The sequence below is a fragment of the Hypoxylon trugodes genome, assembly GCF_022578975.1.
Source record: "Hypoxylon trugodes strain CBS 135444 unplaced genomic scaffold F4822scaffold_2, whole genome shotgun sequence".
Lineage (NCBI taxonomy): Eukaryota > Fungi > Ascomycota > Sordariomycetes > Xylariales > Hypoxylaceae > Hypoxylon > Hypoxylon trugodes.
This window is the reverse complement of record NW_026250017.1, coordinates 1102914-1124484: the sequence shown is the minus strand read 5'-3', so window position 1 is coordinate 1124484 and position 21571 is coordinate 1102914. Positions and strand designations below refer to the sequence as shown.

At 46.6% G+C, this 21571-nt stretch overlaps 8 protein-coding genes across 8 annotated transcripts; 4 read left to right on the top strand and 4 right to left on the bottom strand.

The window, feature by feature from the left end:
* Positions 1–79: 79 nt before the first annotated feature.
* On the top strand, positions 80–1763 carry F4822DRAFT_389584 (ubiquitin-conjugating enzyme E2 35). Its single transcript, XM_051456982.1, has 4 exons — positions 80–683; positions 754–842; positions 910–1041; positions 1099–1763. The coding sequence occupies exons 1-4, from the start codon at positions 631–633 to the stop codon at positions 1281–1283; spliced, it is 459 nt and encodes a 152-aa protein (XP_051317857.1). The 5' UTR covers positions 80–630; the 3' UTR covers positions 1284–1763.
* Positions 1739–3382, bottom strand: F4822DRAFT_389582 (NAD(P)-binding protein). The gene is made up of 2 exons (XM_051456981.1): positions 3035–3382; positions 1739–2966 (listed from the first exon to the last, which is right to left on the bottom strand). Exons 1-2 carry the CDS (start codon positions 3241–3243, stop codon positions 1925–1927), a joined length of 1251 nt encoding a protein of 416 aa, XP_051317856.1. The 5' UTR covers positions 3244–3382; the 3' UTR covers positions 1739–1924.
* Positions 3383–4158: 776 nt separating this feature from the next.
* F4822DRAFT_115101 (uncharacterized protein) lies at positions 4159–5267 on the bottom strand. The gene has a single exon (XM_051452524.1). The coding sequence runs from the start codon at positions 5093–5095 to the stop codon at positions 4442–4444; it is 654 nt and encodes a 217-aa protein (XP_051317855.1). The 5' UTR covers positions 5096–5267; the 3' UTR covers positions 4159–4441.
* A 2068-nt stretch (positions 5268–7335) lies between these two features.
* On the bottom strand, positions 7336–10558 carry F4822DRAFT_115077 (phosphatidylinositol 3-kinase). Its single transcript, XM_051452523.1, has 4 exons — positions 10255–10558; positions 10104–10190; positions 9938–10039; positions 7336–9881 (listed from the first exon to the last, which is right to left on the bottom strand). Exons 1-4 carry the CDS (start codon positions 10311–10313, stop codon positions 7385–7387), a joined length of 2745 nt encoding a protein of 914 aa, XP_051317854.1. The 5' UTR covers positions 10314–10558; the 3' UTR covers positions 7336–7384.
* Positions 10548–12736, top strand: F4822DRAFT_389577 (uncharacterized protein; the record flags this gene model as incomplete). Its single annotated transcript, XM_051456980.1, has 2 exons — positions 10548–12221; positions 12275–12736. Coding segments are annotated over exons 1-2 (1310 nt in total), but the record flags the coding sequence as incomplete, so codon positions are not given.
* Positions 12737–13980: 1244 nt separating this feature from the next.
* F4822DRAFT_389575 (uncharacterized protein) lies at positions 13981–16486 on the top strand. Its single transcript, XM_051456979.1, has one exon. The coding sequence runs from the start codon at positions 14397–14399 to the stop codon at positions 15975–15977; it is 1581 nt and encodes a 526-aa protein (XP_051317852.1). The 5' UTR covers positions 13981–14396; the 3' UTR covers positions 15978–16486.
* A 1862-nt stretch (positions 16487–18348) lies between these two features.
* Positions 18349–19890, top strand: F4822DRAFT_115036 (alpha/beta-hydrolase). The gene is made up of 2 exons (XM_051452522.1): positions 18349–19320; positions 19393–19890. Exons 1-2 carry the CDS (start codon positions 18810–18812, stop codon positions 19725–19727), a joined length of 846 nt encoding a protein of 281 aa, XP_051317851.1. The 5' UTR covers positions 18349–18809; the 3' UTR covers positions 19728–19890.
* A 15-nt stretch (positions 19891–19905) lies between these two features.
* On the bottom strand, positions 19906–21511 carry F4822DRAFT_389570 (uncharacterized protein). Its single transcript, XM_051456978.1, has one exon. The coding sequence runs from the start codon at positions 20948–20950 to the stop codon at positions 20081–20083; it is 870 nt and encodes a 289-aa protein (XP_051317850.1). The 5' UTR covers positions 20951–21511; the 3' UTR covers positions 19906–20080.
* Positions 21512–21571: the final 60 nt, after the last annotated feature.

The following is a 21571-nucleotide window of genomic DNA, read 5'->3' as shown; positions in this document are numbered from 1 at the left end:
TGTAATGCCCAATGACATCCATGGATGTACCTACTTCAAGGTAAGGTGCTTTGCCCACCGAACCTTCGGCGTGGCATCCCAGCAATGAGGGGCAGCATACATGTATATGGTACAAATCAGGTAGCAGTACAGGTGCCGCCCCATCCTTATCGAAGCATCCCGCCTTCCGCCTCCAGATGTTTGTTTGATTCGCCGGCCTAGTAGTTTCCAACGAAGGTTTCTTTTGTCCGGGGCGCAACAACCTTTCTTTTTACTCCTCAGACTCACTCACAAACAAATCGCATCTTAAGTAATCTTCATCCGACGACAAATTCGGTTCTTAAAGTATTTTCTACTCAGAAAAAAAACACATTTGTCTCACCGTTCTCTATCATCTTTCAAAGACATCAACGGCGAACGACATCATTAAGTGACTTTTCCCCACCATTACAGAGACATACATCCCCACCAAATCACTAGCCCAAGCAGTACCTCGTGAGGTCTGCGGCGTTCTTCAGCCTTCCAACTTCTCAGCTTATAGCCTCTTTTTAAATCTTATTGGCACACCAACCAGGAGGCATCTTCCCCTCCCCCGCGAAGAATTCATTTCGCCGTTTTCTTTCCCCCCACGTTTCTACGGAGTAGTACAAGATGGCGTTGCCAAAGCGCATCGTGAAGGAGACGGAGCGTCTTATGACCGAACCGTAAGATTTAGAGCCCGGAACAATACCGATCGAATATAAGAATTTAAACGGTCTAACTAAATATTTACAGGGTCCCGGGTATCAGCGCCGTTCCCCATGAAGATAACCTCCGATATTTCGATGTAGAGATCCACGGCCCCTCGGGATCGCCGTACGAAGGTGCGCTGTCATGGTTCTCTCTTCAAGCACTGCTGGATGGTCTATTAACTCATTGCTCATTAAACAGGAGGTGTTTTCAAGCTCGAACTATTCTTAACAGATGATTACCCGATGGTTCCGCCCAAGATTCGCTTCTTAACTAAGATTTACCACCCGAACGTCGATAAGCTCGGCCGAATTTGCTTAGATGTGCTTAAGAGTAAGGCGAACATCGCTAATCATATCCAAGTCAACCCACTAACACCTCTGTTCCTAGATAATTGGTCTCCTGCTCTGCAAATCCGAACGATTCTCCTATCGATCCAAGCCCTTCTTGGTGCCCCGAACCCGGACGACCCCTTAGCCGCGGACGTCGCTAAGAGCTGGAAAGAAGACGAGAATAAGGCGATCGCAACAGCCAAGGAGTGGACTAAGACATACGCCACGCCCCAGTCGAAATAGAAGAGTAGACTGCAGAAGACGATCCACGCTGTCGCTAGTCTCACCAAGAGGAAACCCAAACCAACGCATTGTGCCTTAAAACGTCTTCCATTATCGGATACGTCGAGTACAACTAGTTCAACTGAAGTGGCTTTTGGGTCTGAGGCGAGTTTCGAATCAGATTCGTCGGTTTGTATACCCCGGAAACACAAACACAAAAGTCCCCCCAGACATTTTTAGATAGGAGGAATAGTACCTAGGTAGTTGAGGGTCCTCTACCCATACCGACTCACCTGGTCCAGCGATCGACCCGCTATCTCCTTGGCTCTGCACAATGGTTAAGATTTTCCTCATCCCTGGTTCTTTTTTTGATTTTGTTACTAGCATAAGACTACACTAGCGTTACGTGTTGTCTACCGCGATGGTGAAGGAATTATGGGCATGCATGCGGTCACAGCAATAAGTGAAATAGAGAATTTTAACAGCCATTAATTTTGTGAAGCTCAATTCGTGACAGGCTTGTAGGCTTTTCTATCTCAAGCAAGCCTGCCTATTTAAGGGGGCTTCTCTATTCATGAGGCTTAAGTAGCTCGCTTGGTGAGATACTATGAGCGCATCATGTAGACCATAATACCCACCTCAACCATCATTATTACCCGTTCTCAGGTATCCTTAAACATAAATATTCCCTTCCCGCCCCTAAACCCTTGCAGCGTACCTTGCACCGCACCCGTCAACGTGCTAACCTCTGTCTCCCAATTCCAAGTCAGTTCCTGGGTCGGCACATCCTTCAACTTCCCCTCCCTAACCAACCCCAAAATCTCATTCACAGTCCTCTCCTTCTCCGCCGGATCGCGATCAGCCCAGCGACTCAACCAAAACCCGACAAACCGCAGATCTTTAAAAATCAGCAACCCAGTCGGCAACGCAACAGGCTGCCTCGCCATACCCCCATACGTAACCATAGTCCCCCCCGAACCAAGCGTCTTCGCAATCCCCTGCGCGCTCTTCCCCCCTACACAATTCAACCCTAATCTCACACCCTCACGATTCCCTCTCGTCCACTCTGCAAGCCGTTCCCTGAATTCTCTCGCCTGGAATTCTTCCTCCGTAACCACATGCGTAGCACCCAGTTCCTTCAACTCGTCGACAAGAGCCTGCGTTTCCTCAGCCGATTCCCGGGCGCGTATAACATTAATACTCCTGTACCCCCACAACCGTCCAAGTTGAATAGCCGCGCGCCCAACACCGCTATTCGCACCATTCTGCACAAACCAATCCCCTTCCCTAAGCGGCGTAGGGTCTCTAACATAATCCCTCAACATCCTATACGCCGAGCACGGATTCACAGCCACAGTCCCAACCTGGGCAGGCGACAGCCCCTCTTTCTCAATTTTAATTAATTCATCAGCCGGAGCTAGCGCATGTGTGCGCCAAGTGCCGAATTGGGTTTTCTTAGGAATAACCCAATCCCCTTTACTTATACTCGCGGAAGCCGGTGCGGACGAAGAAACGACTTCAAACACCCCCTCGTTACCGGGTATTATAGAGGGTTCGGTTGTGCCAAGTAGCGAGGAAAAGGGTGGGAGCGCGCCGTAGGTGCCTTGGATTGTATTTACGTCGGCGGGATTGATGGGTGCGGCGAGGGTGCGGAGGAGGACGGATGAGGAGGGGAGGTTGGGGGATATGGAGTGTGTGTGTAGTCTGTTGAAAGAAAATATTTTATTAGTATTATTTGAATTGAAATTGAATATTGCTCATGATAAACTCACTTCAATACATCCTTCGGCTCGCCATACTCGCTGAAAACAAGTGCTTTCGCCTGCGTGTATCCATATGGCCCCGACTTATACCGAACCTGAGTCCGCGACGCCGTGCACCATCCCTTCGAGCTAGCTACCGTACATCGAGTCGGACGAATTGATGTTTTTGTGAGTGAACCAACTAGACCATGCGCTCTGAGCGGTTGGAGGCCAGCCATGTTTACCGCAATTTTATTTTTGTAATTGTAGGTTTCATGTTGAGATCTGGATAAAAGATCGATATGATAACGCAAAAAAAGCTGGAGTTCGGAGCTCTGGAAGTTCACCCCCCGGCAATGACGTTATGTCATTATCATAGCATTACCGAGGCGCTTTTTGATTGGTCAAAGCTGCAGCTATGAGCTTACTTAATCATCCTTCCCCTTTTTCCATACCTTGAGCTCAATTTGTTTGATTTCTAATACGTAAGTCCTAGATAATTAAGTCAAAGTTACTTCGTAAAACAGCAGGTGGTAGAAATCTATCACCAATTCGGAGGTAAGATAGACAGAGTATATTGACGTATCTAATCACACCTTAATTCGATTTAGACGAGCGAGCATTAAGGTAAATGTAATGTAGGAAAAAGATTTGATGATGCCCTTCACGCCAGAGATGCACTATTTCACAGCAATATCGATGGTGATGATGATGATGGTGAACCTCTCCAACCAGAAAGCAAGTTATGAACTTCTCCCGCTATCGTGACCCATAAGCACATAGCCGTAAATTGTAAACCGTTAATCAGAAAAAATTGCCCCCCGTAACTTCTTTGCCTTGTCTTCTTTCTACCGACCCGTTCTGTGAACATTTTGCTCTTTCGTTTATTTTGCCCAGGGCGATGGTCTTCCGGGTCGAGTCGAGTCGAATTCGAATTGTTAGGACTGTCTCCTTTTCTCCTCAAACATAATAGGGCCAAAAAATGTACACCCAATGAAATAAGTGGAGGGGACAAAATGGTGAAACACGCAAGACATACAGGAAGCCTTTTTTTCCAGATACTCTTGCTACAACGTACACTTATATGGTGTGTGTACGTGTAAAAAAATTCAAGAAAAAAGAAAGGGATACAAGAAGTTTAAACGAAAATGAAACGATGGAAAAGAATTTGACAAGTAATGTCGATGAATGAGCTCGTGTAAGAGCTGGGTATCTAATGTTCCACCCCAAAAAGCTTTTTCTTAAAGCAACGCCTCCTTTTCCCCGCCTCGAAATAATCGTCGTATCAATGGTGAAATATTAACTTTGCTGTAGGAATATAGCAGCTTAATTTTTTGAAGTTAGTATCCAAGGCCCATGAAATGCCGAAGCGGGCAACCAAGAACATGGCCATAAATGGGATAAGTCGTTTCCCAATTTGTCTCGTGAATTTGAGCTTTATTTGATCCCTTTAAATAGATCGTCCCCTAGATGGGTATCGACTTTGGTCTCGAGAGCACTCAATTCCGGAATCATCGGTGGTGGTGGACCAAGCGGTTTCTTTGCTTCCTCATCGAAGTTTTGACTGGTCCTCTTGGCGGCGGTCTCATTGGACCGTAACCGTCTAAACCAACCGCTGGTACGTTTTGACTTTCTCTCCTCCACGATAGTACTCGCCGTCCGACTCGGAGGTCTGGAGTTCCCTTGGCTAAGAATTGATCCTTGTTCATCGTAAGCGTTGTTCAGTAATGTTCTACTCAATAGGCGCCTCAGGCTTCCACGGCTTGACAGCGTCGGCGATGCGGGACCATCATCTGCTGGGCGCTTTATGCCGACGAGGGCTGGGATGTGGCTAATTTCAGGCTTGTTAGGGGATGTACCATGACCATTGGCGGTGCCATTTGCTTCCTGCTTCTTCTCGACTTCTTCTGGGAGGGGTGTTCTCGGTGGCGTCGGAACCTCTTCTTTTGGAGATGGCAACGGTGGGGGGATATCGGTTCCGTCTGTTAAAGAGCCGAATTTGAATTCCAGGGCCGGAAGCTCGAAACGTTTAGTGGCAGACGTTGCCGGTGCGACGGTGGCGGCACCATTGCTTGCTGCCTTAGCGGTCATGGCTAGAAATTCGACAACGCGATGTCGAAACGGTTTAGAGATAGGGTCGAACGCGATTCGTTATGTCGGCTACGAGTTAACTGGAAGATGACACGAGTCAGGCAAAAGGACAACCAAGAATATGAAACGATCAAGGAAAGACCTAGCGCAAAGATTGATAGGAAAAAAAAAAAAAAAAAAAGTCAATAGTACGAAAGTACGAACCGTAGACGCTCGGGGCTTCGATAAGAATAGTGGCCCCCTAATCCGATCGGCTCGGAGACGATCTCGAATTTCCAATAGGTGAATAGAGGTACAAGTTTGCTTGCTTGCGTGTGGCACGTTTTTGAAGCGAGGGGAAAGGAATTAGAGCATCCCGACGCAACGCGACTTGACAAGACTCAGGTAGGTAGAACAAACTACCAACGACGGTCTGTGTTCGAGCGATTGAGAACGGGAGGAGAAACAGAAACAGAGTCAGTGGCGCGGTGGGCTTCTGATTTCCGGGGTGGAGAGAAGAGTAGGAGAGAAAGGCCAGACCAGGTCTAGGGAATTTGCTGGGATCAAGGGTGTCTCGCGAACGAAGTATTAGAAGTGGTGGCTGGGGTGGCACTCTTTAAAATGAAATGATGTGCTTCAAGACCGTGCACCAAGAACCTAGGATTCGGGATGTGCAAGATAGAATGCAACTTTACGGCGATCCAGTTCAGCTGTCGTAGCCTTTGATTTTGTTGTTGCTGTTGTTGGTAGAGGGGAGTTGAAGAGCCGATGGGGGTTGTATAATGTAGCTTGGAAGTATGTAGGAGTGAGAGAATGGGTGTGGATGTGTGTGTACGCAGCTCAGGGGCTTGAATGAACGATGGTAAGGTACAAGTACCTTAGTCCTTTAAGTCTTGTACCCACTACGGCTTGATGTACCTAATAAACTTAGTGTAGGTACATACCTAGGTACACTTCGCTAGCGCTTCTAGGTAGACTGGACGTTATTTAGGGGTCGAATAGGTCCCTGAAATCCTACGAAGGTTTAAATGCGGACTTTTAGACCAAAAGGCTAAGAACGTTGAATTGGGAACACCGTGCAGCAGCGCCGTGGTAAGATTTACCGACTAAAAAACATGTGGGGATACCCCCGATAAGGAAAAGTCGAGTTGGCCTATTTTGGAAACTTACACGACTTAGTCCTTGTTGGTACGAGGTATTCAGGTACCGTAACTAATAAATTTTATCAGAACCTTGGTACATCGCACATAAAGATCTTACACCACATGTTCGTAGAGTTATCAGGCCATTGATGATGAGGTTTAATATGTATTATAGATATAGGAAGGTTAATAGAGATTTATTATTTGACCAACGATATTAAGGCTTCATATTTTGAACAACACATCTTTAACCCTTACTTATCAAGATGATACGAGACTATACGGAATGCCTACATATAAGTACCGTGACCAGCCCCGCGTTACACTTTATTCTGCATGTACCTAAATAAGTGTACTAAGTACATACCTAGGTACGTGCGTATTCTTTAGTGCTACTTTAGGTTAGACAACTTTTATAGTACGCAGATTTCTACTTCAGACCGGGAAAAAAAGAAGTTGGAGTAAGCCAATCTCTTTGTCTCACATCCCGTATCGAGCCCCATCAATCGTTAACTTTCAAAATATCTGCAACGTGTAGCTACTTTGACGACGCCACATGTCTATAAAATGCTCCAAAATTTAGGGTAACATTTATTGGCGAGAAAAAAAAAAGGCGAAAAAAGGGGGCAAACTAGATAGGAAATGCCAAGACTTCCCATCTCCATAGCGCTGGTTCTCTATTAGGTAGGGCGGTGACGGAACCAATGATGGCTTCTAGAAGCGTTGCTGATAGGCGGGAGACATCTATAGTCCGTACCTAGAAATGTACCTAGGTAGTTCCACAAGAACAACCCGATCTCCGATGCAGTAGTGCCTATCCGCCTCAACTTCTAGGTGCTACTCCGTATATGAAGTAGGTAACTAGCTGACAGCTGCAGCCAAGATGTAGCTGAGGGACACCATCTCTATCTAAGATGATGTATCGATCAAACAGAAGAGTTGTTTCTTTTTCTCACGCCGCGGCTGCAGCATCCCGTTTTCTTGTTTCACTTAATAGACTTGTGTTTCTAGCCGTTTGTATGTGCGTTCGCGTTGGGGTATCTTACATGTATTCTATAACAAGCTGGTAGTACTCGGGATACCTCTGACAGTATTACTGTCATTGTCGTCGTATCCTCTCAAATTAATCCGTAATCCTCAGTTATCACTCATAAGCCAGCCAGCGACTCTAAGGCCTAAACGCCTGCACCCAATCGTGCAGCCGATCAATAACGACAGGCATGATACCATTAAGACTATCCTCCATAATCCCATCTAAATGTCTAATCGCATCTTCCTCGTTCAACTCTAAGTGGAACCGTTCTTTGACCTTGAAAACCGCCTTGTCTGGCTCAATTTTGATATCGGGAATATTGGCATGTACCATGAGGCTGAACAAGTTTAGGATTAGATTCGATGACTTCCGCAGCGCCGCGAAGGCGAGGAAACAGTATTGCTTGAATTGTAGGTAGTGCTCGCTCGGTGGGTTCGAGCCGCCCATAGCATCAGCCATTTCCTTGCTAAGCTTGACCGCTGGCGCAAAGGGTTTGGGGTCTCGACCAAGTATGAACCCGAAATCAGCATGGAAAAAATGACCATCAGGTGTTAGAAGTAGATTGTCGAGATGCCGGTCACCGACCCCTAAAATATAAGTAATTACGCAATAACCCGCACATGATTTGACAAATGTGTCAAGCGTTTCTTTGCGCACACCTAGATACGCCCGCTCATCGGGATTATGCTGTTTGAGGTAAGCAAGAGCAGGGTTGTTGCGGTATTTGTACGAAATAGCTGCAAATGTCTGTGAGGGAATAAATTGAGATGCACCCGCGGTCGTGCTAGTCGCGAGGATCTTGTATGGTGTTAATTTGAGATCCAGGTTCTCCTTCTGAAGTAGTTGGTCCATAAGAGTAATGATTTGGATTACCAGCTGATCCTGGCGTAGGTCGTCGCCTGTCTTGAAGAGAATAGGATACTTGGTACCCGATGTTGTCCTAAACGTTACCATGATAGGCGACAGAGATGACTTAAAGACTCGCGTGTCCTCTGGGATAACTCCGACAACCATAATTGACGGATCTAGAGGCATAGGTATCGGTGGGTCGATCGAAAGGACCTCGCTTTTAGGATCTGCTAAGAAAGATTTGACTTTCTCAACTTTGCGAGCCACTGATTCGTTTGAGGCCTGAATTTCTGCAGAAATCTTGGATAACACCGTGATGAGCTCAGCTTGTCTTCTAATAGTAACTCTCGTCTCGCGACCGCCGGGTCGATCCTCTAGTTCCTTCATAAAGTCATACTGGACTTTAGCGTACATAGTACGCACTTCCTCGCCTTGGTCATTGCTCTTATCGTCGTACTCAACTCCAAGGTACCAATAGAAATAGTTTCCAAGAGTGAAATTTTGAATAGCCCGCGAGATTAAGAAGTTGGCTAGTGAAGATGCCCGCACTGTTGCTTGATTGGAGTCCGCTGGTATATGCTCGAATTTTAGAGCCTGGACTAGCTGCAGTAAATAGAGAAGTAGCTCATGGTCGTCAGCTTTCCTCAGTCGATCTACCGCATATGCTCTGACGGCTCGATTGTCAAAGGTAGGGCCAAGCAACTCAAGAGCGTCGTCTACATCGATATCAGTCCATTTTCCGAGTACCTGTATGGCCTGCTTAGATTCGCTCTGGTCCTGCCAATTAACGGACTTAACGAATTTGGTAAGAGCCCGTTTATCTTTGGTCAAATGGTATCGGAATTTCCACACTAGGTCCTTCTCTTCTGGAGACAAAACATGGGTCGGAGAGTATGACATGATCATGTTAAGTTCATCGCGAACCTTAGCATTTGGCCTCAAATCTTTGTCCAGTATACCGTGGCGGTGTTGACTTCTGACTAGACGTCTATGCTTACTTTCTGCTGGGTTGTCCCTCGCACCAACTTCCGGGTCATATATCCTGACTAATCGTCTGCCCATCCCATTTCCTGCGCTATCGGGGCCGTTGATGCCAGGTCCATATGAAACTTCGGGTGGAGGCTTTAGAATGATATTAGACTGGGAAGCTGAGAGATGCTGGAATGATGAGACGGGCGGTGGCGGATATTCATGATCTGCGAATACAACAGGAAAATCAAACCGGGGTAATTCAATATTCAACATGAATTTGGATGGTCCAGGTATTGGTAGGGCCTCGGACTTATCCTGCTGCCCATCCTGGCCGACCTCTGAGTTCAGTGTTGCCTGGCGTTGGAGTGACTTGACTGAGTTTCTCGCTACTTTTAAGCCACGTTTCTCAGTCCCACGATATACTAGTTGATCAAGCCATTCCACTCGGGGGATCTCGTTCATTTCGTGCTTTTTGAATAGTTTTTCTAAACGTTCGAGCTCTTCGGCTTCCTTATCCACAGGTGTAGTATCTTCCTTTTTAGAGCCACCCCTCTTCTTTGTGACGTTCGATGGTGTAGTTGTGTTGTCATTTCCGTCCGCTTGTTTGTGTCGATGAACTAAGCATTTCTGCCTGCCCTTCTGAAGCTGGTTGTCTTGATCGAAAAGAGGGAGTGTCGTTCCACCGAAGGGAATCGCATGGCCTTGCGCTTGCTTTCCGCCGGTCGGAGATAGATCCCATATTGTTATGGCAATGTATGAGTTTATCGGAAGGGATTTATAGGGTATCGGTATGGTGAGCCATTCGTTCCATCTAAGCGATATCAGTCAACACTTTGAATATACCAAGCAAGATCTCTCGATCCATACCTCCTTTCATTGCGAAATGCCTTATATGATGTTTGTACAGGGACCGTTAATGGCTTCGAACCGGACCATACTTGGACAGTAACGTAGAGATCGGAATGTGGGCTGGTTAAGCTTCCAGATTAGCAACCTGCTCCATTTACATATGGAATTTCCTGGATGATTTCACCTCTGATTGGAGCCAATATGCCTTAGATCGGGCCGTTGAGCTAACGTTGAATACAAATGTGGTGTCTCGTCGCCTTCTAAATTGATTCTATGTATGATGTATTTTATCAGTTGGCTGTTGGTAATTAATTGACGATGACTGCAAGACTCACATGCGCACACTGACTGGATAGTCAAGCGACTCCGAACTACCGAAGGAAAAGGGTTCCATTTTAGAATATTTGCCTCATGATAGTTTTAGATTTGTTTGTAGGAGTCACTACTAATAGCAAGCGAAAGACATAGCGAAGAGATTCATAGATATTTATTCCCTTGCCAAAAGTAATAGGCATTTAGGTTGGGATAAAGACGGTCCTACTATGTAGATGTACAGAGCTTACCTACCTAGGTACTTACGTAGCTTCGTAAAGTCCGAGGTCGATAAGGTGGCTTATCTTAGCTGCTCCGTCGCCCCACCATCTATATTATTGTAGGTAGCTGCGTTGTAACTCCAACCTGGAGCGCTGTTTCCCCAGCCCAGATAAGCACCCCACTACACTTCCAGATCCCTGAAAATACAGCACAAATTCTAGTTTAACTCATAATTTATACATTGGAGACTGTACTGTGAATTTATTTGATCACAGACGCACCTGCTTAGATCAAGTTCCGATACCGGGGTTAGGTACATGTAGAAATCAGCGACCTCGGGGACCTCGAAGTTTCTATTCGTATCAGCCCCAAGCCACAATCATACGCCACGAAATTAATTCGGATATCAATTAAATCGACAGTCGCGTCGAGGCGCGATTCACGTGATCTACGCGTCTCGTTATCGCCGAGGCCTAGCCTTATACAACCAGGGTCGCGAAATATCTAACCAAGAATGCTCACCTCTTTTGACGTCATTCGCACTATCTAAAGGGAATATATTGAAGACAAGAGAATTCCCGGTCGATTACATAAACCCATCTTAGATATGCAATACTCCTGGAGAGTGTGAGGAGGCCAGCCATGTCGTCGATAGCTTCATCACCTGTCCCAGAGTCTCCTAATGGCCGGCATAATTCACTTGTCATTAGAGATAGGGGCATGACACCCGAGGGTTCGTCAAAGAGAAAACGAACCTTAACAAATGGAACAGAACATGTCAAGTCACGTCGCCGCACGCGCGAGCCCGAGGCTGAGGGTGGTATCGCCGAAGAGGATTTCGACCCGGATCAGTCAATGGAAGAGAGGCGCAATTTGCAACGAGGATATCGAGATCTCCTCCGTGATCTTCAGGAGAATGGGGACGAATACTTGAATGCAGATTCCACAGGTTTACACGAAACCCTGAGGAAAGCCAACCAACTCTTATCTAGTGTGAAGCAGACTACAGAGGCTGCTATCGACTCAAAGCTCCTGGTCAGCACTGCTGATGCATCATACCGAAAAACCGTTCGCCTTACTTCAGGAAACATTGCTCAGGGCATTGATGTCGATGAATTTGTCTCAAAATGTATTACATATATGAGACTAGGATCGGGAATTGCGGAGGATGATGCTCCAGAACTTACTGCCACACAACAACACCGACGAAGGCCAGGCCGAAGCAGTCTAGCTAATGATGGAGACGATGATGATGAGATTGGAGATGAGGGCGATATGTTTAACTGGGAACATCTTGGCCGATTCGCTTGTCTTCCGAATATTCGGCGTCCGGCTACCACTGGTTTTCTCCTAGGACCCCTTTCTGCTGAGGTGAAGAAACGCAAAGTCGTGAAGCGTAGCGCGCCTTTCCGACCTAATAATTTGCGAGAGACGCGACCCGAGGTTCTAGACGCAGAAGCAGTACAACGGACCGAGAAAACTGACTTAACTGCTATCTGCTCCAAGATCCTCCAAAGACTGAAGCAAGTACAGAATGAAGCACAGGACGCCGTGGAAGATGCTGTAAACAACGGCGCTAGCGAGGAAGATGCGCAAAGATTGATGGACCGCTGTGGCCTGAGAGATACGGGTGGCATAGATCTCTTGAAGTTCGTTGTGAACCCACATTCCTTCGGGCAAACCGTAGAGAATATGTTCTACGTCAGCTTCCTAATCCGAGACGGACGTATTAAGATCGATTTTGACGAAAACAAGTTACCAACTCTACGTAAGTCTAACCTTGCTATAAAACCCTTTCACAGTTTACTAACATCAATTAAGACCCGGTTGATCGTGAGGATGAGTCAGCCGCGTCCAAGCATCGTGCCCAGAAACAGCAAGCCGTATTCTCCATCGACATGAAAACGTGGCGAGATATTATCAATACGTTCAACATCACCGAGCCCATCATTGAGCACCGCATAGAACAAAGCCATCAAGGACCTGGATCACGAGGATGGTATAACTGATACTCTATCCCATATTGGGTCTGCTATTGCCTTCGGTGCTATCAAGAGACGCCTCTCGACGTCCTGTTCAGGTGCTTAGACACTGAAATGGAATATGCTTGTCCGTTCATGTTTATAAATAGACATTAATTACATGTACAGTTGAGATCCCTTTAAGCTGGTAGGAACACCCAATTCCAACACCAGCAATGTCACGATCAATTGACTATAGATAGCTCCTGGTGGTAGTAAGCGTCAGTTGCTACCACTGAAATTCAGTAATCAATCATCAGAATGCAAAATATTACGGTGACTCGGTTGTAGCATTAAAAACGTGCAAATTTTATATATGTGTAGATGGTACCTGGTAGGACGTCTACCCCCGTGAGAGCGAGAACCCGGACCCCTGCAAAAGACAGGAAAAGGGGCGGCGGGGAGAGTGATGGTAGATGATTCCTGGCTTGAGGTAAGGACTTTACTTACAAAACTTTTTTACAAATTTTTTCGAGGTGCTTGTTCTGTTCTAATGGTCAATGCAGCAGGGAGTACCTTCTAAATCCCTGATGTCCCACTATCACGTCCATGTTGCTATGCCATTTTATAGAGGTAACCACCAAATCCACCAACTGATTATTCCATTCTACGACTACCCAATAGCTACTCCTGCCTAAAAAAAATTTACTGCTCTTTCCTCCTGTCTATCTCTCCGCCTTTGGCAGAATAATTTTTAATTCTCGGAGGTGGTTATTAGAATCTCCCTGAGTCCCAAACCACTGCTCTCTTCCATTCTTTCTTCAACCAGTTCACTTCAGCAAGTTCACTCCGGCAAGTTCACTTCAGTCATCGTCTACGGCACTCAAGTACTTCTTCAGTTTTGTCTACTTTGACCCAACTTGATCACTCTTGATTCTGATTGATTTTTTGATCATTCGATCATCTCTGCACTTCGACTATTTTTTCTTGTACTCTACCTAGGTACTCTCGTCTGTTGTCTGCGCATCACGTCGCCCTTCAGCAAGCAGTTGACTACAACCTGACCTACTACTGACCAGTCTGTCTCGACATTCTTGTCTCTCTATTGACTCCTGTCACCTCTATTCTGATCGACGCTCATTAAATTTTCCTACTACGAATTTTTAATCGAGCCTTCGACTACTATTTGACTCCGGTCATCCTTTAGTGACTACACACTCGCACAACCACCTACTTGCCCTCTCTACTCCTCTACACATCATCCTTCAGTAATTGAGTCGATAACCGTACCGAGTTTTACTCACACTTCAATTACTGTTTGAGATCGATACTACCCCCGACCGTCTATTTTTTTTTCCGGACAATCAGTTGATACCCTTTTTGTCCAAGACACCTAGTCGTCTATTGTAATACTACTGTCACCTTTCCGAAGTTCCTCGACCTTTTACTCGGCTGTACTTTTGTACCATACCTGTACACCATCTTCTTTTCGTCGTTGTCGTCTCGAGAACTACTTGAGCTCGACTTACTTGTACCATTACTTGTACCACCACCTCTTCGTCGATACCGACAGTAACCTCACACCATAACCTACTCTCACTACGACTAGAGTTTAATACTCCCTCCCGACTTACTTGTACTTTGGCCAATCCTTTAGGAAGCCCCTAGACATCGACCAGTTCGTTGTAACAGATCCTATTCGAGATCTTATTTTCCATACTTCTCCCTGTCACCTTTCCAGGAGATATCCGACAGTAACCTTGTATTACTAAATACTCACATAACAACTCTCGAGACTTCCTACCGACTTGTACTATTCGACCAATCCCTTGGCAAGCTCCTCAGTGTTGTCTTGTCTACCGTACCAGAGCTCTTGTTCGAGGTACTATTCATACATTCACTTTCTAATCTCACCACACGACTTCCCATCACTCTCTCCACATACTCTCTAACTTCCTCATTCTTACGTACCTACCATCACGATGTCTTTCAACGGATCTTTCCCCGGAAGCGCCCCTAGCGTTATCCCCTACGATCAGCACCAGATTGAACTCCAGGACCTTCGCGAAGAATACGAGCAGTTCATCGAACAATTCAAGGCAGACCACCAAGACGAGATGGACGCCGTCGAGGCCGGCTTTGAGGATGAGAAGGATAACCTCAAGGAGAGTCATGACGAGCAGAGAGTTGTCATGATGACTTCATTCAATGACAAAATCGCGGCTCTGGAGTCAGCTATCCAGGAAATAAGCGACCAGCCCGACCAGGAGAACGAGGAGTACATCGGCGAGCTGCAAGCTGAACTCCAGCAGAAGGACAACGAGCTCCAGCAAAAGGACATCGCCCTCCTGAATCTCAAACGAGATGCCGACCAGTACGTCGACGAGTTGAACTTGACTCTGAAGGCAAAGGACGAAGAGCTGGCGCACCTCCGCCAAGGTCCCCAGCAACCCGCCAGCGACGACGAGAGTCCCGTTGAGCTATGCGATTGGCTCTGGACCCAATGTGGAGGTGAGACCGAACAGCTCAAAAAGCGAACTGAGCAGCTTGAGCAATACAAGGCCATGTACCGCGAGGATACTCTGTCCTACAAGGCGACGATCGTCGCCCAGACCAACGAGATGAACCGCCTGAAGGCCATAGCTAACAACCGAACCGGAGCGCGTTGTGCCCAGCTAGAAGCAGAACTAGCTAAGGCCAACAAGACCATTGAAGCCTTGAAGGAGGAGAAGGCGAAGTTGCGCACCCCTACGAAAAAGGAGATCATGAGCTCCTTCTACTCGGCCCGCCGCCAGAACCAAAAGGGCGGTTCTCCCAAGCGTCTACGGGAGGCCGGACCAAAAGTCTTCCGCGCGGAAATCAAAGCGGATATCTTTGCTCAATACAAGAGCAAGCTGGCCGAGGAGAAGGAGCTAATGGACAAGAAGAACGAGGCTTACATGGACCAGCAAAAGGCCAAGCTGGCCGAGGTCAATGAGTCCTTGGAGAAGAAGTCCGCAGCTCTCGACAAAAGAAAGGTCGAGGTAGAGGAGAGCTGGAAGAAGAAGTACCACTCGGAGATCAAGAAAATGCAGGATGATATTAACTCCCAAGTGATCGCCAGGCTTCACAAGCCTACTCCCATATCCGGTACCGTGGATATGGAGCAACCTGGCGAGTTTACTACGGGAGAAGTTCTAGAAGCGTCACTTGATTATCATGACCAAGTACGTGAGACTGCTCTCCGAGTATTATGGAACCACCAGTTGGAGGAGGCCGTCGGGAAGTGGGCGGAGTCTCAGGAGACGAGACGAGCCCTCGAGTACGTCAATGGAGAGCTCGCGGAGAGTGCCGCCGCCTCCGGTCCATCTCCTGTCGGCCACAGTGTTAATTCACCTAGTACTAGTCTGTTTTCTTCGTCTCCTGGATCCGCCACCACAGCCACCACCACTACATCCATTGCCTCAACACCCCCTACTCCCATCACACCCATCGCTCTGAGAAAATTAACGAAGATGAAGGCCATTAAGCTGGCTAGGGCAAGGAAGCAGCGCGGCATGAAGAATGTTACTCCACTCCGTTAGAGGGAGTTCCCATCCCCTAATTTCTTCTGCCCCTTTTCGCTCTTCTATCTTTGCTCTCCCTTCCTTTCTTTCCGCCCCTCGCCCAACCGACCCATAGTCGACATACCGAAAACATGAGACGTTTCGCCCTCTGAGTCGACATACTAGGGCACCATCGGGATACACCGAAGGAAGAAAACTTATTCTGTTCTTGTTTTGTCTTTGATTTTTTAAAAGAAAAAAATAACAAAAATAACAAAAAAAGGTGGAAAACACAGATCACAAAAACATAACCCTCGCTTTCTATTACTTAGCAGTTAGCTGCAACTATTGCCTCCAGATTGGTAAGTCTCCTATCCGCTACTCACTCTCACTACCAATTTCTGAAGCTAACATGTCTTTGGCGTACAGTTACAGTTACGCCGAACCTCACTCCCGCCATTGCCGCCGCTGCCATATGCACCCTCTCAACGACCACAGCCCCGGCCGGGAAGGTAAAAGACCGAATGAATTTATAAAACAGAAAACCGCCTAAAAAAAGAAGCAAAATAAAAAAACCCCGAAAAAAAAAAAAGACCACAAGGACATCCCCCACCGTCACGGATCACGGTGGGGGAGTCCGTGTAGATCACATCGTACATATCGTACCTAGTAGGTAGTACGAGAGATCCCCAAAGCGACCCGAGATCCACGAACTCAAGCCACGAAATGAAGGAATGGCAAGAGCCGAAGAACGCAATTCCCTCACCATTCCCTTCATTTCCCGTGGAACAATTCCATGAAGTCGTTGAGCACGCTGCAACTCCTGCTCGACGGCTTCAGCAACCCTCACCTCAATTTACACCTAGTCTGCACGAGACCGAATCGACAAAAAAATCATAAAATTGAAAAGCCACCAAAAAAAATCCCAAAAATCGAAACAGCCAAAAAAAAAAGCCATCACCCCACCCTCAAGAGCAAACCCCCATATGCTCACCACTATTGGGACGAGACAGCCGCACCGGAACGAGACTGCCGCCCACCATTGCGTCCTAGGCAAGATATTAAAGGGCCTCGTCCTGAGCAAAGACGTTAAAAGCCTCTCACCAACAAAGCCGCCCAACAACAACATCCCCGAAGATGCCTAAAGGCATACTAAACCACATCATCCAATATTATCGCCAGATTAGCCCCATATCCTAAGTAAGAAAGATGTTAGAAGCTTACCTACCACCTCCTACACCAGGAGCACCAATGTGTTCATCAGAAATGTAATCGTCTATACCAGTACCGCAATTGCATTCACCACCTACATTAACAAAGTTATTCATCAACGATGTCCATGAGGACGCCCGGAAGTATCCAATGCCGAATTATCCACCATTACCGCCAAATTAGTCCCATATGTCATGGACAAGAAGATATTAACACCCCGTCCTGAGCAAAGACGATAAAAGCCTCGAACCAAATAACCAAGCCATTTGCCTACAATAACCTCGAAGGTGTCTAAATCAACACCATTTAAAAGTTCAAATCAAATCAACTTCACCACCAAAACCGGTCGGTGCTTTGTCCTGGGCATGACCAAAAAGCCCCCCCCCGGGCGCGGACCTAGCACACGCCTAAGCGGGACCGTTTCTATCCGTCCTGAGTAAGAGCGGACGAGAACCCTAATTAAAGATAGTTGGGAGGAGAAGGATACTATGAGTATCATTGGAAAAGGAATAGGAACGATGTGAGAAAGGCTGGGCGATATCCTAATGGATATCATCGAAATATTAGAGAACCACGAAACACATAAAAACAACATAACACTACTTAGGTAGGCCGTAAACTCCTCAAAAAAAAAAAAAAAAAAAAAATCTAATCACCGGCTCCCTTCGTCTAAGTGCTAGCTCTGTCCTATCCTGCCTTCGGGTTTGGTGACACCCATAGGAATGAAGTCTCCTAATTCGTTAGTTCGTATCGTTCGTATATCCAACGCGATGCGGTGGAGCATTCAATGTGACCTTACGGTGTATAGTGACATGACAGCAGTATTCTACAAGAGCCTCTTCAGTTTGGGACTTCCTTAGGTACTTAGACATTAACGGATGATGGTCTTCTTAGAGTGGCATCCACTTACCTCGAAAACACTAGACTAATCTCTTACCAGGCTAGCTAACTACTTGCTAAACCCGATCAAGTCAGACACTATCTCCTACGGCGATTATCTTGATCTAGTGTATGCTCGTAAAGTAGTGACCATTCACCCATTGCTACTGGGTATTACAGTGCTGATGTAAGATGCGTACCCCTGAATACAGAACCCCACAAGTAGGCTATAATAGCACCTATAACGAACAGTCCCACATCGCTTTCTCTTTCACATACATGTGATAGCAAAGTTCTAGAATTCCATATAAGTAACTACGTTCAAAAATCACTCGTAGCTGAAGAATTGTGTAGGGCTGCGAAGATGATATCTATTTTTACCCCACGAGACCGGCGACCAGACCCATGCTGACAAATGGAGCCACTTACGTAGCTAGATGCAGGACGGGAGAGGATACCCCTATCAGTTGGCTCGGAACGCACGTACAGACAGGGATCCCCGCTCGTAGATCCCTCAAGTAGAGGTTAGGTACTAGCAAACCGCTTCCTCTCTAATTAGGATGCAAATCATCGTGCTTATGAAAGCTTGGTAAGAATATAGAATCGTTGGTCAGTTTACCTATAACCAGCTGAGCACCTACCTGAGCTAGCTAGCTGTAAGGAGGAGATATAATAAGTCGGGAGCTTCACAATTCTTCCCTACTCCCGCTGGACATCGTGAGAACCTCGCTTCCCCTCACCAACCGGATCATCGGGTAGCTACCGCAAAATCTCATCACCATGGCATCTTCCGGCTTCATAACGACCCCCGACGGGATCCGCCTCTCGTACACACAAACCGGCCCCGTCTCCGCCCCTAACCTAGTCTTCATAGCGGGTTGGGTGCAAACCGCCTCGATCTTCCACAAGCAAGTCTCTCACTTCTCCTCATCCTACCGCGTAACAACCTACGACCACCGGGGCCACGGAAACTCCGACAAGCCTAATTTCGGATATCGCGTGTACCGTCTAGCCGCGGACTTGGAGTCCCTGCTCACGCAACTAGACATTCAGGATGCGGTATTAGTGGGGCACTCGATGGGGTCCTCGGTGCTATGGGCGCATTGGGATATCTATTCACATGAGAGGGTGAAGAAATTGGTTTTCATTGATGAGGCGAGGACGATTACGATGAACCCGAATTGGACCCCGGAGCAGACCGCGGAAGCAGGCGCGGTAATGCCACCGCAAGCCAAGTTTGACTTGTTAGAGCCGTTACGGGGACCGCATTGGAAGGAGGCTTGGACAGCATGTGAATAATCCACATCTCCCCCCTAAACCCCCTTAAAGAGCACGAATAGACTACTAACTCACCGTACCTTAGTCTCCCGGGGTTTCTTCTCCGACGACATCAACCCAGAAGAACTTAAATTCGCCCTAGACGAATCAATGAAGTCCCCGCCTTCAGTAGCAGCAGCCATGATGAACGACCACGCATCAATCGACTGGGAAGACATATTCCCACGTATCACAGCCCCAACGCTCGTCATCGGCGCCAAGGCGAGTCGCTTCCCCGTTGAGTCGATACAGTGGATCGCGAAGCAGATTCCCAACTCGCGACTCGAGATCTTTGAGAAGGAAGAAGGAGGTAGCCACTTTATGTTCTTCGAGAACCCAGAAAAGTTCAACCGGATACTAGATGAATTCTTGTCTAGTTGAGAAAAGTGGGAGAGCATTGGTTAGCTAGTCGAGGTGGATGCTAGAAGCTTTGGATTCCGAATCAATATACGAGTCGCCAACTAGATATCTAATATTCATAGAGAAGTTATTTACCTTTAGGACAAATAGGTTCATGTCATAATTATACAAAGGTGAAAGGACATGTGAGTTAATAACTAAACGAGTGTGATTTATTATAAAACATCTAATACTAAAAACAAAACGACAAACAGTACTTAACAGCCATTCTTACAAACATACTACGTGTGCGTTGTATCTACCTAGGTACCTAGGAGCTTAGATATATCAGGTAGGGAGTTTTGATCGCCTCAGGCGAGTTCCTCTTCTTGTCTTTATTTCTTCGGGTAGGTGTGTTTGCGCAGGACACTCGTCGGTACATGTTTTTTAGGCATTATATTAGGCTCGAAAGCTCCGCTATCAGGCATCCACACCCACTCGAGATTATTATCTGGCGGGGGCATTTTGAACTCGGCCCTTGCTGCTTCAATTATCGGTTGAAACCACGCAGAATCGATCTCTTTCTCACACGACATAACCAGTGTAAGCAGGCGTGTTTCGATCCCCCCATATTCCATTGGGTTCGATGGCCAACGCGCTCGCCAACGCTGATGCGAGTCCAGGCTACCAAATTTGTACCAATATTCGTTTCGATCGGGCAGTTTCATGTCAATTCCATGGCGAACGTTAATAATAGTAGCAAAAGCTCCAATCAAGATAGGAATGCGGTATCTAGGGTCTAACAGATACGGTCGAATTGGTAGGTCCTTCATTTCCACTGTAGCCCAAGTGTATACTCGCCGTAGGAAATGAGCAATGTGTTGCCACCATTGGGTAACATCTCGGATCCTTTGGAAGGTTGTAGGGTCGAAGTAATCTGCTTCCTCTCGTCCTGTTGCTGTAAGAAAGACTTCAGGCACAGCGTTAAAGGACTTAATTGCGTACTCGAAATCTTTGACCCTAAGAAACTGCTTAGCATGCTTCTTCAACGGGTACCAGCAATCGTAGGCGAATTCATCAAAGGCTATTGTGATGATAGGGGCTTCAAGGAACCCTAAAAGCGCGGCTAAGTCAACCTGGGGTAAGTAAGATGCAAGAGCCAAGCTTGGGTTGGTCCCACGACTCTTCCATGGTTGAACGTGGGTTGACCTAGCCAATGGCAAGTTGTGTAGATCTTCGCCCTTAGGAGATTTAGTAGAACTCATGGTGTAATTTGTAAGAGTATTGTTATATGCCAAGGTACTATTGCGTGAGCGTAATAGTAATACTTTTTGAAGATTACTTAGATTATCCGAAACTTAGATATCTTGGAGTTGTTGGATGCCTCTGAGAGTCTGGAGATAGGTAAGTTATTAGGGAGCTTTTATATATCAAGAGACCATGCCAAACAACGCTAAACGATGATATTATGAACGAACAGGGGGGTTGTTGCGATGATAACTGCTGCTTAGGTTTGTGACAGACAGTCTCAATCTTTTTATACCAAATAGATGTTTCCAATATGAAGGAGGAACAATTAATGACTGCATCATTCATATAGTCCTATTAAGAAAGACTGTGTTAGATCAGACTCGCAGAGATTACATGATTCGATGTTCGCCCTCTCAAAGCTGGATATTGTTACTTTGCACTTAGTCTTTTCTCGAAAATTGATGGTTATTAGTTGATGAGTGGTCCTGCGAGACGGGTCTCCTCACAATGATAATAGTAAAAGATTAACATATATTGAGAAGGGGGTAGATCTGTCTATAAAGAGGTTGTTGTAGATGGGAGAGTTTAGAGTGCCCACATCGATCTTGGAGATAAGTATAGATGTACCCACGTAC